The 18728-nt window shown below is 40.3% G+C and overlaps 1 protein-coding gene across 12 annotated transcripts in view; it reads left to right on the top strand.

The window, feature by feature from the left end:
* Positions 1-18728, top strand: part of TAFA4 (TAFA chemokine like family member 4) — a 229754-nt gene that overhangs the window by 191224 nt on the left and 19802 nt on the right. For 10 of the 12 annotated variants that reach the window (XR_010584555.1, XR_012431349.1, XR_010584556.2 and 7 more), the window contains exon 4: positions 7591-7746. The exons of the other annotated variants lie outside the window; for them this stretch is intronic. Coding sequence is in view for 7 of the 10 variants with exons in the window: in XM_074032658.1 (XP_073888759.1) it covers positions 7591-7746 (156 nt within the window). In the remaining 3 variants the exon portion in view is untranslated. The remainder of the gene's footprint in view (positions 1-7590; positions 7747-18728) is intronic. 12 annotated transcript variants of the gene reach the window in all.

Below are 18728 nucleotides of genomic sequence, written 5' to 3'. Positions count from 1 at the left end.
TTCTCTTTCCTCTGTTCTGCTCCCATGGAGGGATAGGCTGAAAATGCCATACAGAAAATCACACTCAAATCAAACAAATGCCTTGTAAGAAGATCAGTGGAGTGTGAGACTTCTCTTTGAGGGTGTATTTTCTAGTGCTGGGCAGGAGGAGGAAGGGGAAAAAGGATTTGAACAAAAGGAGAAGGATGCAAGGGAAATAATAGCATGAAGAAAGTCTCCCTAATCTGATGCTTTGCGTGTCTCTATTAGCTTTCAAGTAGTTTCAGCTGAAGAACTTCTATTGCCAATGTGGTTTTGTATTTTATCCCTTTCACGATAGCAAAGCCCTCTCTGCACTGGGACAAATGGGTATCTTTTCTATTGTTTGAAACTTTTCTTAAAAGTATATTTAATAAGAAAAAAATGATATGTATTTAAACTATTTACTCTTCAGATAAAGTTAATCCATCCTCTATAGCAATCCTGAGGCAATCAATTTTTGTTGTAAGGATTATCATAACACTTTTAATGGTGTCTACATCAACTATTCTGGTGAATGAGGAAACAGGCATCTCACATGTTACAGCCCTGCCAATATTTTAAGTCTTCTTTTTTGAACAGAAAATATGCAACCCGATTGCAATTTCAGAAGTGTGGAAAGGAATCGAGTAACAGTTTCAAGTTTCCCCACTTAAAAAATGTGTCTCAAAGAGCACCAAGAACAGTCTCTGGCACATAGTACGCTGTATGTAAGAGTTGGTAAAATAAATAGAAATAAGTACCTACCCATCTACCCCCCCATCTGCCCACCCAGACAAAGCCAGAAGGGAAGTAGCTTAGCCACTGAAAGGATTAACAGACAGCATGAAGGGGACAGTGTTTTGTTTTTTGCTTTGTCCAGTTTCCCTCCTAGGAGCAGCCCCATTTCTGGATAATGCAGTCTTGCCTGCTCCAATTCACACTTCAAAACTTTAAAGTAAACTCCATATGAGAAGTTTCATCTGCAACTTCTCACTTATTGCATGGGCCTCATGTTATGTTCTCAATATTTAGCTTCAGTTTTCAAGATGGATCGTCCCACCATTATGTTCCCCTGCTGTTTAAGAGGAAAAATTCATCTTTGTTTTAAGTGAATTTACTTGAAGTGGCCACTCTCTGGTACCAGGCTTATTGAACAAGGCATCCCCCCGTACCTTTTTGGAGAATTAAGTTTATTACAAAAGCTGCTAGTTTCTTGTCTGTTTCAGCTTTCATTTTTCTCTCATCCTATAATACTATATGTCATACATAGTTGTAAGATATCTATGATGGTTACTTTTCTGTGTTATCTTGACTGGGCCATGAGGTACCCAGATACTTGGTAAAAATTATTCCTAGTGTATCTGGGAGGATGTTTCTGGCTGAGATTAACATTTGAATCAGTGGATTGAGTAAAACAGATGGCCCTTTCAAATGTGGGTGGGCCTCATCCAATCTGCTGAGGACCTGAATAGAATAAAAAGGCTGCTCTACCCCTGAGGAAGAGAGAATTCTTCCTGCCTGACTGCCTTTGAGCTGGGAGATAAGTCTTTTCCTGCCTTCAGACTTGAACTGAAACATTGGCTTTTGCTGGGTCTTAAGACTGCTGACCTTCAGATGGGAAAGGCACCATTGGCTCTCCTGGTTCTCAGGCCTTTGGACTTGGACTGAAACTACACAAATGGCTCTCCTGAGTCTCCATCTTGCGGACTGCAGATCTTAGGACTTGCCTACTACCATAATTGCATGGGACAATTCCTTAAAATACTTCTCTTTTTCTCTACGCGTACATTCAATTGGTCCTGTTTCTCTGGAGACCCTTAACTAATACAATGTTATAACATGAGCTGCTCAAACAATTATATGTGCCATTCACACTGGATCCTTATTTTCTACCATCAGGCTTTGAGGAACTTTAAGTACCTATTGTTGAGTACCTACCTCCTGTGCCAGGAAATTACAATGAAACAAAAATATATCCTTATTCAAAGATCATAGTTGTATTAGTTCATTCTCACGCTGCTAATAAAGACATATCCCAAGCTGGGTAATTTATAAAGGAAAAGAGGCTTAATGGACTCACAGTTCCACAAGACTGGGGAGGCCTCACAATCATGTCAGAAGGCGAAGGAGGAGAAAAGTCATGTCTTACAAGCAGCGGGCAAGAGAGTGTGTGCAGGGGAACTCCCCTTTATCAAACCATCAGATCTCATGAGACTTTTTCACTATCACAAGAACAGCATGGGAAAGACATACACCCAACCCATGAGTCAGTTACCTCCCATCAGGTCCCTCCCACGACACGTGGGAGCTTCAATTCAAGATGAGATTTGGGTGGGGACACAGTCAAACCACATCAATTGTCCACTGTCACCAATACACAAATTCCTAAAAAGACTGCATGGAACCACACAAACACTGTCATCCAATAGAAAAAGATGTTGTCAGTGGGAAACTGAGCTATGTCCCATGACTTGCTGAGGTAGAGATGCCATTTTTGGCTCTACCTGGTAAAATACAAGCAATAAAGCAAGAGGGGAACATTTCCTCCATCTTTGGGTTTGAGTCTCACCTCTTCTCAATCTCTAGTTTTGAGGTCCTGGGTGAATTAGTTAATTTCTGTACATTTTCTTAAAGATAAAATCAGAGTAAAAAATCATACCTACCCCATAGCATTTTTATAAGATTGTGCAGGATGATATTTGTTTAAAAAAAAAAATTCAAACAGTACCTAAAACCTGTGTTTTATCAAATCTAAGATGCCATCAGTTGTGAGATATACCACTTTTGTGTGTATTCCTAAGAAGGAAAAGCAGTGCCAATTATAATTATAAGGTGCTATTAGTTATGTCACCTCCTGATGTGTTAAAAGGTGAAAAAAATATGTATTTTAAAATCAGTGAAGTACAATAGTTGGTGCTGTATAAATAATTAAAATTCTGGTTCAGGCAAGCTGATAATTCAGGGCAGTGTGGCCCAGTCCTAAGTTTGAATAGAAAATAATCCATTTGTACTTGTGGATGGTTATATAGCAACAGAGTTCTAAGTAAATCATAGCATTACTGAACGTCCAGATCGTTTCTTGACTGCTCCAAGAAGTTACTGACACATATATTTTTCATTTTCTTAGTGGAGTTTAAAACTGCTTTCATTACAGACTCAAGGGTCATTTAGTAATCTAACCAAGGCATGATGGTTTGTTATGGACTGAATGTCAGTATCCTTTCAACATTCGTATGCTGAAGTCCTAACCCCAAATGTGATTATATTTGGAGAGAGGGCCTGTGAGGTGGTAATAAAGAGTAAATGAGGTCATTTAAGGGCGTGGCCCTAATCGGACAGGACTGGTGTCCTTATAAAAAGAGGAAGAGACACCAGAGCTTCTGTTCTCCATGTGAGGACATAGCAAGAAGGTGACTGTCTGCAAGCCAGGAAGAGAGCTCTCACCAAGAACTGTACAGGCTGACATCTTAAGTTTAGACTCGCAGTCTCCAGAACTGTGAGAAAATACATTTCTGTTGTTTAGGCCACCAAGTCTATGGTATTTTGTTATGGCAGCCCAAGCAGATTGAGACAGTGACGAATGGGAGGACATTTCCTGAGAGATAACTGTGAATGACTACTCCTGGCCCCCGCTCATAGCTAGTCATTAGCTGCCAGGGAATGTTTGACTGAAAGTTGCTGATTTGCAATTGGAACCAAAGACAGGATCTCCCCTCCAACCTTTCCCAGCCCTTACTTTTCTGCTCACTCAGTGCTAAAGTTTCACAGTATTTTACTGACATTATAATTACTATTTATTTAATTTTACAGTTGTATGCAACTACCTATGGGGAAATCAATGCTCTTGTTATGAACATTTAATTAGGTTTATCATTTTAATCACTTCTCCATATTCATGCTTTCTTAAGTAGTAGATTGAAAACTTTCTCTCTTGCTGGTAGTTTGATTCTCTGGGTACTGGTTCTGTCTGCCTTAGCATTTGTTCTCACCAGTAATTGAATTTTCCTGCCGTCAACATTGAAGATGGCGTGACAAGGTTGGTCCAGAAAACATTCAGAATAATATAGAGGTTATTGTTTGGAAAGCCTGTCTTTATGGATAAAAAAGTCTGAATCATGGAATATTTTGAAATTGGTTTTATTTTGAAACACATGCATCAACAGAAACTAAGCAAAGCATTCACCAGTGGGAATCCTCGGGGAGACCTCTTTTAATGAGTAGATGAAATTGCTTACAATTCACATAACAGTTTCTATGTAAATGGATGTATCTGAAAAATCATGAGCACACTTGAGGGTACTTGAAAAAGTTGTCTTTCCTTAATAATTTCTGGACAGAACCTCTACAGTCTTGTTTATGTTATTTTTATCAGAGCAAAGATAAGTCTCTGCAGCCTGGTATAGCCAGAGTTGTTGTATTAGTTATCTACTGCTGTGTAACAAATTACCCCAAATCTTGAAAACCTAAAACAATCAACAGACATTATTATCTCACGCACAGCTTCTGAGCATCAGGAATCTGGGGGTGGCTTAGCTGGGTGGTTCTGGCTCAGGATTTCCCATGAGACTGTAGTTATGCTGTTGGCTGGGCTGTAGGATCCACTTCCACACTTACCCATGTGACCAATGGCAGTAGACTATAGTTCCTGGCTATGTGGGCCTCTACCTAGGGCTGCTCACAACATGGTTTCCCCAGAACAGATGAACACGTGAGTGAGCATGCCATTGTCTTATCACCTAATCGTGTACATGGCAAGCCATCACTTCTGCTGTGGTATGCTGTTGTCACACAGACCGAGTAACTCTGGATTAATGTGGGAGGGGCCCGCGCAAGGGGTCTGTTTGCAAGTTTACTGACACGGCTGTTGTCAGGACACTTCAGTTTCTTACCACCTAGGCCTGTCTGTAGGGCTGCTCATGCCAGGGTTTCTCCGGAGTGAGTGATCTGAGGGCCTGGAGATGACAGCCACCTAATTTTGGACAAACCAGCACATCTGCTGCATGCTTTGGCTCAAATAGACCAAACCTGGTACCATGTGGGAAGGGACTGCACAAACCTGTGAATACTCTGTGGTGGGGATGACAAGGGAGCATCTTAGAGGGTGGCTGCCACAGTTGACATGTTGACCTAAGTCAGGCCAGTCAGATGCACCCTTTCCTAGAACTGACGTGTGGAGCAGCATGACAGATTGAGTAGAATTACTCATTCAGGTCGAGCCATGAGAGTAGTTCCACTTATGGTTAGCTACACTCACTCTTCGTTCTACAAACTCCTGATCTTCCAGTAAAGTCTCTTTGCATTAAGTTAGCTCAAATCAGTTTCTGTTGTTCTAACAAAAGACTCCTAACTGATAAATGGATTCCAATGTAAATTACCCTTAAGTACATATGCAATACAGAAACTACTTTGTTTATCATAGGATGATGGAATTCAGGTGGTTGGTGATGGGAGAGTAGCAAGAAACTGTGGTGCTAGATTGGAATCGGAGATGTCAGTGTGTACTTATGCTGTACCTGCACACAAACTTCCTTGACCTATTTGCTGAAAGGGCCTGAGTCACTCCCTAATTGTGATGAGTAAACCTACATATTGAGATTCAGGTTTCTAAGTCTGATGCCCCATGAAAAGTAATCAAGGATTCTTGAAGAAATTATGGGGGCAGGGAAAATACCAGGTAAGTCTGGAACTTCTTGAGGGTCAGAAGGTTAGTAAGTTCTCGAAGAATATGAGAATATGTCACAGCTCCTCCTGCCTAGATCTGGGACAATTGGAAGGGTCTCCTCCTGCCCAGATCTGGGATGATTTGAACATTAACATAGAATCAGTCTTACAACTATCATATTGATAATTGATTCAGGTGGAAATCATCAATGGATACTAAAACTAGTAGGTGAAAGTTTGATAAAGAATGGGATATATTCATAGTCTCACTAATATATCTCCCTCAAAATGCTTACTAACATAAAGGGAAAAATAATACCTTTACAATGGAGAAGCCTGACAGATACCATCCTCACCATTTAATTAAAGGTAATAGCACTGATAATGGGATGAAAGGACGTTGGGTGTTTCCTGATACGATGCACTAAGAATATAGAATCACTTCTGGGACAATCTGCTAAAGATGCATTGCTTGAATCTAATCAAGAGGAAGCATCACACAAATCCAAACTGAGAGACATTCTGCAAAATAATTGGCATATAACTCTTGAAAAATGTCAAGGTCAAGAAAGAAAGACTGAGAAGGAGTTTCTGAATAAAGGAGGCTAATGAAATGTGACAATTAAATGCAATGCATGCACCTTGGTTGGATTCTGAGCAGGGGGAAAATAGCTATAAAAGGCATTATTGGGATATTGGCAAAATTTGAATATAGATTGTACATTACATAGTAGCGTTGTGTCATGTCAAATTTTCTGTCTTTAATCATTATTTAACCTTATGTCTTTGATTTTAGAAAATACACAGTGAAGTAGTTAGGGGTAAAGGGGCATCATGTCTGAAATTTACTCTCAAATGGCTTAGAAAAACATGAGAGAGTGAATGATAAAGCAAATGGGGCCACATATTAGCTGGTGAACCTGGGTGAAGTCTGTTACAGCAGCAATTGCCAACTAATAACAAAGTACCACACATTTAGCACCATGTTTCTGCAGATCAGAAGTCTAGCACTGCCTAGCTGGAATCTCTGCCCAGCATCTCACCATCTGGTTAAATTTAAGGTATCAACAGGCTGCATTCCTTTATGGGGAGGCTCTGAGGAAGAATCAGCATCCAGGCTCACTCTGGTTATTGGCATTTCTTGAGGTTGTAGGACTGAAATCTCCATTTCCTTGACATGTGGCTCCTCCATCTTCAAGCCAGCAATGGCACCTGGAGCTCTTCATCTGTCTGCTTTCCAGGGCTCATTTGAGCCCTGAATGGCCCGATCTGGATAATCCAGGCTACACTCCCTCTCTTAAAATCAACCAGTTGGCCAGTCATGGTGGCTCACGCCTGTAATCCCAGCACTTTGGGAGGCCAAGGCAGGCAGATCACTTGAGGTCAGGAGTTCGAGACCAGCCTGGCCAACATTGTGAAACCCTGTCTCTACTAAAAATACAAAAATTAGCCGGGCATGGTGGCACACACCTGTAATCCCAGCTACTTGGGAGGCTGAGGCAGGAAAATTGCTTGAACCCAGGAGGTGGAGGTTGCAATGAGCTGAGATCATGCCACTGCACTCCAATCTCAGTGACAGACTGAGACTCCCTCTCAAAAAAACAAAAAATCAATTAATCTCAGTCACATCTGCAAAGTCTCCTTTGTCATGTAATTAATGTGACATAACCATGAGTGTGGCCCCAGGGGTTGATGATCCTGGAGGCCTCATTTCTGCCTACCACAGGTTCACAGAAGCTTTTTGCATTCTTCTCACCACCTTTATGTAAATTTGAAATGACATGTTATCAAAATAAAATGTTATAAAAAGACTCATAAGCATAGCACAGGAAGTTGGAAAATGTCATCATAGCATCGTTCTGGTTTTAGTGCTGTCATTTCCTTCTAACAGCACTGGGTTTGTTTTTTTCTCCCCCCATTACCTACTAGGTCACCACCAAATCAAGCAGGGTACCTGTGAGGTGGTCGCCGTGCACAGGTGCTGCAATAAGAACCGCATAGAAGAGCGGTCACAAACGGTCAAGTGCTCTTGCTTCCCGGGACAGGTGGCCGGCACAACTCGGGCTCAACCTTCTTGCGTTGAAGGTAAGACCTCTCTGGTCAGTATCACTGATATTTCAAAAAGGTCAAAACCCACCAGGAATTTCTCTACTTTGCTGCCTTTGCAACCCAAAGAAACCTAGGGTTGCTTTGAGATCAGTGTCAATCCAAAGTGAACATAAATACAACTCCAAAAATGTCTTGATGGTAAGGTAAGTCTTCAATAATGTCCCTCAAGGGGTACCAATGGGGAGTTGTATTATAGGGCAATTGGGAAGACGTGCTTCAATTCCTTTTGCCCACCTGTCTCCAAATCTCACTCACCAAAGCAATTGTTTCCACAGATGCCCTGTTCTCCCACCTCTTATATACTCTGTACTCAAAATTAGCAGCATGACTTCTTACTTCATGCTTGGTGTCATAGATTAGTATCCTCTCTTTTATTTCTAGCTTATCATTTTAACAAACATTTCTAGGACATTCTCTTTGGAACAACTTCCCTGGGAATAGTTTGGAATCATGTATCATTCATTTGTAATCTCCAGATCCCCTAGCACAGTGCTGTGCCGATGGTTGTAGATGGAAACCTGGGATTGATTTCTTTTGATACCCCTGACTTCTTCCAGCAGACGCCATGTTAGAAACAAGTGTCAGTCCCCAGGGGAACAGATACACGGGGTTAGTCTGTATCAGTTGCTCTGCAGTGTCACAAACCTCCCTGAAAATGAACATTTCCAGTCTCATTTGATGCATGTCTAAAGGTCAGCAGTTAAAACACAAACACATTCTTAACTCCAGATCATATTGCACAGTGAACAAGAATGGCTGATTTATCTGCATCCCATTCCCCCTACCAAACACACACATAGACATACACAACTATATGGGCTGTGTGGCTACAGTGGTATATATGTATCAGCACCATCTCAGCCACCTTTAAAGCAGGAAAGTGAAAGTGGAAAATTTCCACCTACAGTTCTTTATCAGAAACTTTGGGGGCCAAATGTGTTGCTGAATTCAGAATTTGCTCATATTTCTTGTGGGTAACATAGCACATATACCATCTATTACCTACAGACCTAATGTACTCTCCACTTGCCCCCCATAATCATAGAAATATTACTATATCTGCAGTGAAATGTGCAAATATTCATGCAGGATGGGATAAGGCTGGATAAAGAACTTGTTAATTCAAGTCTGGTTTGCTGTCATCTTACAGAAAACCTTTCAATTTCCAGAGCTTTTGGATTTGGGGATTATTGATAAAGGATTGTGAACCTATAAAAAAAGATGAAGATCTTTAACATTTAAAAAATGGCACTTTTAAATTTCTTTTAAGAAATACACGGAGTTTCTACACCTCCAGCTGGGGAAGTCTAATGTATTTATCATCTCTATTAATTGAATCCAAATCACAACCATTCTTTCTCCTGGCTGTCTCTCAAATCAGCCCACTTTTCTCCATCCCACTGCTACCTCCACAGTCTAGGGGTCACCCTTAGATCTTGCTGAGTGTGCCACATCTCTGCTTCCACTTTCAGTCCTGTAGCCAGAATGATCTACACAAACAGAATGACTTATGTCACTCCCACACCGAAGACCACACGTTAGTGTCTTCCCACTGTCTTTAAGATAAACTCTAAGTTCTTTACCATGGCTTGCAGAGCCCTGCAAGATCTGTGTCTCAGTTCTCTTTCAAGTACTCTACCCTAGGCAATCCAGAGTTCTTCCCATTTCTTTTCATTTCTGCACATTACTAATTTACATCCATTGCCCTCCTCCCCATAAAACACACCTGGTCTGCTTAATTCTTCTTATTCTCCTTTCAAATCTCTTGTAAGTTCTTGCATCAACTTGGATTTCCAGTTCATGACATTCAGCCCATGTTACTGTAAAAACGTATGCCTTCCAGTTAGTATGTAAACAGTTTGTGGACAGGGACATGGTCTCTTACTTTCATCTTTCCCCATTGGCTGGCCCATGAAGAAGTTTTAGTACAGTGGAGAATGGACTTTGGTAATCACAGATTGTTCTCTACAGGCAATGTGTTTGCTTGCCTCTGTAGGCCTTAAATGTCTTCTAACAAACACTTTTTATATTCTGTCTAACCCAGAATAATGTTTTACAATATTCAAAGCACTTTTATTAGTACCTAAAAAGTACTCATAGGGCAGTGATGACTATTAGTATCTTAGTAAAGAAAATATGAATACCTTACCCTAGACTATCTTGTTTTAAATTTTATGTATGGGCAAATCCCCTTTGGCCACCACCCTAGAAGTAACTACATTTATCTGTTTGGTCAATATATTTCTGTATATTTGTGTATTTGGAGCTAGGGTTGTAGGAAACAGTGGTAGATTTCAATATGAGTGTATGTTTTACATAAATGCTATCACATTGGATATTACACTCATCCTGCTTTATTCCTATCAGTATTAAGTTGCAGAAATCTTTGTGTGCTGGTATGTATTGATCTAACTGGGTGTTTTCAATTGCTCCATAGCATTCCATGTATGGATAGGCCATAATTATTTAGCCATTCTTCTTCCTTTTTAAAAATTATAGGGTCTTGCTCTGTCATCTGGGTTGGAGTGCAGTGGCATGATCATAACTCACTGCTGCCTTGAACTCTTGGGCTCAAGCAATCCTCCTACCTTGGCCTCCCAAAGTGTTGGGATTATACGGTTGTGAGCCATTACACCTGGTCACTATTCCTTTATTGATGGACATTTGGGTTGTGTTTATGGCAAAACAGACTTGCAGGTTAACTAAATGGTTTCCCTAGTGCCATAGGAAGTGTGATATGGACCAATCATGGAGCATCTGAGCAGAGTCTATGCAGCATATGTTGTATATGCTGTCTTCTAGAACTTTCTGTGATGATGCACATGTTCCCTCTCTATATATTTATGGAGATAACCTGTGTAGATAGATACCTGTATCTGTATGTGATGATGTATATGTCCAGTGTGGCTAGTAGTCATTAGCCACCCATGGCTATGGAGCATTTGAAATGTGGCTAGTGTAAATTTAGATTTAATAGGGACTTGTGGCTCAAAGCTTCACATTGGACAGTGCAGGTTATGCTTGATGTAAACATGTAACTTGTGTGTAAAATTTGTGGTCAGAAAGTACCAACACCCTGAAAGGTGAGATTGGGTCTTTCAGCCTGTGTCTCCTGTACCTAACATTGTCTGGCAAACAGTCGGTGTTCAATAAATGTTTATTAGATCAAAGTCACTGAGAAGTGCAGGAAGTTTAAGCTTTGGTTGGGATGTATGTCTGATTTCATCTCTCTTTGATCTCTTCCTTATCTGAATATGTTTCCATTAGGGCTTTTTAGCTTTACCTGCTTAATCTTTATCCCATAATAATTATGCAGTATCATGCCCTTAATTGGCATGTGGAGAAGACCTATCCTCTGCTGATATGTTCCTCTTATCTTATTTGTCAATAAGAATAGAAAGGATCTAAAATATAAAATTCACCTGAATTTACATTTAAATTAAAACAAAGGCAAGAAGATGTTGGCATGGGGCACTAATTAATGCTGACATAGGAATTGGAATATCCTTTTGCATTTCTGTTAATCCACACCACAGATACTTATCTAGTGTTTTCATTGCTTTTCTGTAAAACCATAGATTATATTATATAAACAGGGAAAATAATTAGCTGTTCCCCTTCTACCAAACTTTTTTGTTATAATTAACTTATGAAACCTCCCCTGAGTTATTGAAGTGGGTCTTTAATATACATTGGGGATTTGGGAGATGGGACAGGGAATTATTTGATTGTAAGTCTGTGGTTACTTGGGTCCTAAAACAGACGCTATTCAGCTGGTAAGCATTCTTGTTTTTGAATCTTCGGCTGGCATATACAGGTCTGTTTTATGGTGGAAACTATATTCCACACATTTATCAAAATACTGCTCTATAGAGATAATGCTGAATGGTTTTATGATAAAATGAGACAAATGTGTAGTACAAGGAAGTTTATTTTGTCAAAACGAATGGTTTCTAAATATTGGGTTTAAATGATTAATAAAACAGAAGCTCGGAAATAGAAAGTAGTTACTTTTCAAAGCTATTTAAAAAATTTTTTGATGCCCCATCACTTTTTTTTTTTTTTTTTGAGACAGAGTCTCGCTTTGTTGCCCAGGCTGGAGTGCAGTGGCACGATCTTTGCTGACTGCAAACTCTGCCTCCTGGGTTCAAGCAATTCTCCTGTCTCAGTCTCCCGAGCAGCTGGGACTACAGATGTGTGCCACCATGCCTGGCTAATTTTTTGTATTTTTAGTAGAAACAGGGTTTCACCATGTTAGCCAGGATGGTCTCGATCTCCTGACCTCATGATCTGCCTGCCTCAGCCTCCCACAGTGCTGGGATTACAGGCGTGAGCCACTGCACCCAGCCCACTTTTTCAAGACGTCAGAATTCATTTAGTTAAGAAGGAGAGTTACTGTTTGGACTGCAGACAACTTTCATGGCTTTATGGGCTGTGTGATGAGACATAGGGTCTGTCTTTACAATGTGTTTTCATTGGGATTTTTTTATTGGGCATGTTCTCCTTCCACTTAAAAGATATTTTTCTCAGTGCAGACAGCTGAATGACAGAGAGAGAAGATTTTACCAAGACACTTTGGGAGTTGGGAGGATATGTATGTTGTATATGTTGGTTCATTCATCGTTTTAATTTGGCACCGTTGTGTCTGACCTGTTCTACATGCCAGATGGAAGTATGAGAAGGAGACTCCGGTTCTGGTTTCAAGGAACTCTGAGTTTACTAGTTCAGAGAAACAAACTTTTATTAATGAAGGACTCAAAAGGAGAACAGAGAGGTGGTCAGGGATGCTGCCCCTTGAGAAGCAATGGGTCTGAATTTAGTAGGTGGAAGGATTTGATGGTGGAAGGAGTTAGGCAACGAGGCAGCACAAAGCATATGAGAGTGAGTGGGGCTAACTCGGGAACTAGAAGTAGCTTGGTCTGGCTTGGAAACAGTAGAAAACAAAACTGGAAAGGTAAACAGAAGCCTTGATATGTGAGGCCTCAGAGTAAGTCAAATTTTAGGATTTAATTCCTGCCTTCTGGGAATTTGCATTTTAAGAGAGTGTGCCAATAAGAAAGAGTATGAAGTGTTATGAACAAAGTTTCTATAAAGTACTGTAAGATTCCTGATAAGGAAAAATGTGATGCCTAAATTTGGCTGGTCACCTCGTCAGCATAGGTTTCATGGTGAGCTCACAGTCAGTCAGGATTTGTGTGTGTGTGTGTGCATGCATGTGTACTAGTCTGTTCTCACACTGCTAATAAAGACATACCCGAGAATGGGTAATTTATAAAGCAAAAGAGGTTTAATGGACTCACAGTTCCACGTGGCTGGGGAGGCCTCACAATCATGGTGTAAGGTGAAGGAGGAACAACGGCATGTCTTACATGGCAGCAGGCAGGACAGTGTGTGCAGGGGAACCGCCCTTTATAAAACCATCAGATCTTCTGAGATTTATTCACTATTACAAGAACAGCACAGGGAAGGAAAAAACCCACCCCCATGATTCAAATACCTTGCACCAGCTCCTCCCATGAAACATGGGGCTTGTATGAGTTACAATTCAAGATGAGATTTGGGTGGGGGGCACAGCCAAACCATATCAGTGTGTGTGTTTGAGAGAGAGAGAGAGAGAGAAAACTCACAAGTGGGTATGCAAAAACTTTAGATTCATGGAATCGCCCATGGTAAGGGCAGGGAGGAAGACATAAAATAGAGGTGGCATGGTGTTTATGATGGATTAGAATTATTTTCATAAGTCCGAGCTTTGAGCAGGTCTGATGGACTATCACAACCTCTCATTTTGAGTTAATATGCCTTTAAACTGTAAATCCATGTTTCTCAACCAGGGGCGATTTTGCCCCCTTGGGGATATTTGACATTGTCTCAAGACAGCTGGGAGAGGGTGCTACTGGTGTCTAGCATGTAGAGGCCGGAAGTTCTGCCTTACATCTTACAATGCACAGGATTGACCGCCACGATAAATAACCAGGTTCAAATGTCAATACTGTTGAGGTTGAGAAACCTTGACTTAGAGGTCCCCCATATATGTGGATATGCTTGTGTGGGTCTGCATTTAATAGAGAGGACAAACCTAGATCACAAAAGATCAGTGTATGTGTACTCATGCACTGACTCAGTACACTGTGTACTTTGTGGAACTAACAATATTGTGTTATTTGCAGAATGTGCGAACAAGTAAGAGTCCTTGAAAAAAATAGTACTGTAACTACTGCTCTTATGCCTGTTAACTGCGTCAAGTTGGTGTGGCTTCTTTTCTTAACAAGAAATATAAACGTTAATGGCTTAATTTTTAAATAACACAGAGTCTTAAAATAATATGATTGAAATAACTGAAGACAAAGTGTTAAAATCTTGGAGCATATTCTATAAGGCATATATTCTAGGAAGATGTTTTCTTAATTTTTCTGTTCATAGTTGCAGTAGAAACATACACTTTTCTTTAGAATATCCTTCACCACATGTATTAGGGTTCTCTAGAGGTACTGGACTAATAGGATAGATGTATATATGGAGGGGAGTTTATTAGGAGTATTAACTCACACAGTAACCAGGTGAATTCCCACAATTGGCTGTCTGCAAGCTGAGGAGCAAGGAAGCCAAAACCTCAAAAATAGGGAAGACAACAGTGCAGCCTTCAGCCTATGGCTGAAGGCTTGAGAGCCCCTGGGAAACCACTGGTGTAAGTCCAAGAGCTGAAGAGCTTACAGTCTAATGTTTGAGGGCAGGAAGCATCCAGCACAGGAGAAAGATGGAGGCCAGAAGACTTAGCCAGTCTAGCCCTTCCACGTTCCTCTTCCTGCTTTTATCCTAGCTGTGCTGGCAGCTGATTAGATGGTGCCCATCCAGATTAAGGGTGGGTCTGCCTTTCCTAGTCTACTAACTCAAATGTTAATCTCCTTTGGCAACACCCTCTCAGGCATACCCAGGAGCAATACTTTGCATCCTTTAATCCACTCAAGTTTACACTTAATAAATACAGCTAAACTAAATCAACAAGTAAGAGTCCAACTCATGAAAAGTGAGCATGTTCTTGGTTATAATTTGAAGTCTGGCTTATCTAAGTAACTGTATAAATATATAATTGTGTTCTGTTTAACCGAGTGATGTTTATTTGGGACAAGAGATACAAAATAAAACCCATTTTATACAATAGAGAGTAAGGAAAACGTACCAGAAGCAAAACAGCTAATTATCACATGAAATATTCACCTCGACAACAGCATTATAGAATATACCAGTTGCTACCACAAAACTAGGGAGGGTTTCACTGTCTTTTTATTTTTTTTTTCTTTCTTTCTGCATAAAACTGGAAATTCATTACAGGTTGGCAGCTTGAAGATAGGGGTATTATGTGTTTTTGTAAGTCAGGAAGCTTGGGGCTTTTAAAAGAATTTTATTTTAAAAATAGAAGTGACAAGACACTTTCTCATTTAAAGTGTATTATGATATTTTTTAAGAGGAAGAAAATATCTATGCCTCCTACAAACTTATTTTCCTGTGGATACAAGGCTCAGTAAAGTGGGCAGATGTTCTCACCAGTAACTTTAATAAAATCCTACTTCTGAGTCCTTTGTCTCTGCTAGTGAGGCTGAAGGTGCACTCGAAGCTTACATTTCCTGGCTGTTTAATCACCCTATTCTCTGTCAGGTCGAGCCCTCAGTGGGTTCTTACCTTTGCTGTCAGTTTCTTAGTCAATCCTTAACTCATAACGGAATTTGCGATGTGTATTTTGATTATTGTGGTGTTTCCTTTTACATCTGTCATTTCTGAGAAAGCACTTGCCATAAAGCCTTTCACAAAGAAACTCCATCATGGGTAACACATTGATGAATAGGGGCACCTCACAATATATTATTCTGTGAGACAGGAAAATGTATATTTGCAAATAGGACTCCTTTACATTTCAGGGCAGCTTGCTATTCTAAGGAGTCTGAGGCAAATCTGTTTTTAGAAGAAAGCATCACTCCATATTTTCCAATTAAATGAAAAACCTGGTAGATAATCTCATAAGAGTTTTGTCTTGGTCTTCCATGCTTCCTTTTAAAATTTTTTAATTTAAATCCCTAAACACTAGGTAAATGCTGATTTTTTTTCCTGTAGTTAAGAAGTGGCATATTTTTCTGTGATATATATCCGGATCTGTCATTTTTATTCCCCCCCATCCAGCTCATTTTCTAGGTTTTGGCATTGGAAGTACCTTGTGTCCCCATGGGTTCAGTAAGTAAGTGCTGGCTGGCATTTCTCTGCTGAAAGGTTGAGATTATCTGATTTATTCTCTTTCTCTGCAGGGAATTTATTCCGCAATTTCTCACTTCACTCCCACCTCAGTTGCTCTTCTGTTTTAGAGTTCGTTCTTCTCAAACTCTTCTGGCACCCAGTTTTCTCTACCTTGTTGCACTACTTGGCTCAGACTCCTTCCCTGGCTCCCTGCTGCTGAGAGACCCAAGTCTAATCTTGAATTTTCCTCGAGAGCCCCTAATAGTTCCTTCCCAGACACCCTCCTAATCTGAGCGTCCAGGGCTTCCCTGACGATCTCTCACTTCAGCCACACGCGTCTGCTGGCTTCCAGGTGGAACCATCACTGTTGCTCGTGTCTTCAGTTGTGGACCTCTGGCCACCTGTCAAGACTGCTTTTGAATCTTTCATGAAGCTCTGATACCTTTCCAGAGTACATGGGTTCTCACTCGTGAGTGGAAGAAAGTTAGTCTAAGGAAGAGTTTTGAAGACAAAGTATTTTAAATTCAGCTCTAATTCTATGTAAATACAACTAAGCTCTGTCAACATTTATGTAACTTTTCTAGTCCTGCAGATGGTATTTTAAATTGAGGGCTGGGGACCATCTCTTATTTATTTTTATATCCACTTGGAACCAATCCATGGTATTCAGACAAGAATGAATGGTCAACACTGTGAGTATAGTAAAACTCTGTGTAGTACTTCCTAATCTAAAATATGATTGTAAATTGTGATACAGTAGAAAGACTACTGGATAAGGAAGAAGAAATTCTAGATTCTAGTACCACCCTCCACCCCTTTACTAACTCTGAGGGAAGCCCTAGTTTTTATTTGTGGCACTATCTGGCTCCCTTTTCTGGTTTCTGAAGGTTGTTGGGACAATCAAAAGAGGAACAGTAAGTAAAAGTGCTTTGAAAGTGACACAGCTCCATGAAGTTGCAAGGGGAAACTGTTATGATATTTGAGGCTGCAAAAAATATAACTTTTTTTTTTTTTGAGACAGAGTCTTGCTCTGTCACCGAGGCTGGAGTACAGTGGTGCAATCTCGACTCACTGCAACCTCCGCCTCCCAGGCTCAAGTGATCCTTCGGCCTCAGCCTCCTGAGTAACTGGAACTACAGGTGTACGCCACCATGCCCAGTGAATTTTTGCATTTTTAGTAGAGGCGGGGTTTCACCACTTTGGCCAGGCTGGTCTCAAACTCTTTACCTCAAGTGATCTGCCCGCCTAGGCCTTCCAAAGTGCTAGGATTACAGGTGTGAGGCATCATGCCTGGCCAAGAATATAACTTTATTAGGCTTTACCTGCTATGTACATCCATCCCAGTTTCATGGCAGTCTCTGGCACAATAAATAACCAATTTGGCTAGATTCCTTTCTTGGTGTTGGCAATGCCTGATTTAAATAGCAAGTGGTTACTCGAGATCACAAATCCACCTGACTTAGGTACTATTTGTTTTGATGGATATCACTAGATAGTAGTTCAGTATATTTGGCCAGAATCAGGGACAATGTGGCCACTTATGGAGAAGATTCTACAATGTCTGGCCCGTTCAATGAATAATGAAATTGTCCTGTGCTCTCATCATGCCACATAGTGTTTGTCTGACTGGGAAACTGTTTGAATGCACTGGCTTGCCTCCTTCCATACAAGGATTTGTTTCTAGTAGATGTGTGAGGGAAGGAGGGAGGTATGAATATAAGTGTTAGCACTTGGGCTCTAGCATTAGACTGCTTCTTTTCAAGTGCTTGTTTGACTGTTTTCAGACTGTGTGACCTTGCTCTAGTCACTTAATGCCCCTGGACCTCAATATTTTCATTTCTATGAAGTACAGGAAAATATTTTTCATTTCAACCGTTTTTGGGGAACAAGTGGTCTTCTATTACATAGGTAAGTTCTTTAGTGGTAATTTGAGATATTAGTGCACCCCTCACCTGAGCAGTATACACTGTACCTAATGTGTAGTCTTTCAACCTCAAGTTTGTAGTGACGTTTAAATTAGAAAATACAGGAAGGAAATTAGCAGGGTGCCTGGCCCTCAATAAAAACTTTGAGTTTCTGACTTCACAGGCAGCCTAGTTTGAGTCAAATCTATCAGGAAAGTCTTCAGGGCTTCCTATATATAATTATGACCACGTTGTCTGCAGAGACAATTTAACTTCTTCCTAATTTAAGTGCCTTTGATATTTTTTTCTTGCCTGCTTGCTCTAAGACTGTTGGTATTCTATTGAATAAAAATGGTGAGCTTAGATATCCATGTCTTGTCATATATGGCCTTTATTATGTTGAAGTACATTCCTTCAGTACAAAATTATCTTTGTTAAGAGTTTTATCATAATGTTGTCAAATGATTTTTCTGCAGGAGATGACCAGATGATTTTTATCCTTCATTCTGTTAATGTGGTGTGTCACATTTATTGATTTACTTACATTTAATCATTCATGCAGCCCAAGGATAAACCCCACTTGATCATAGTGGAGGATCCTCTTAATGTGCTGTTCAGTTCAGTTTGCTAGTTTTGTTGAGGATTTTTTATCTATGTTTATCAAGGATATTGGCCTAGAATTTTCTTTTCTTCTAGTGTCCTAATCTGGCTTTGGTATGAAGGTAATGCTGGGCCTTGTTAAATGAGTTTGGAAGTGTTCTCTCTTCTTTGATTCTTTGGAAGAGAAAGTGGAGTGTTCTTTTTTTTTTTAAGATAGTCTAGCTCTGTTGC

The sequence above is a fragment of the Macaca fascicularis genome, chromosome 2 (assembly GCF_037993035.2).
Source record: "Macaca fascicularis isolate 582-1 chromosome 2, T2T-MFA8v1.1".
Classification (NCBI taxonomy): Eukaryota; Metazoa; Chordata; class Mammalia; order Primates; family Cercopithecidae; genus Macaca; species Macaca fascicularis.
The sequence above is the reverse complement of the archived record's forward strand: the minus strand, read 5'-3'. Positions and strand labels throughout refer to the sequence as shown.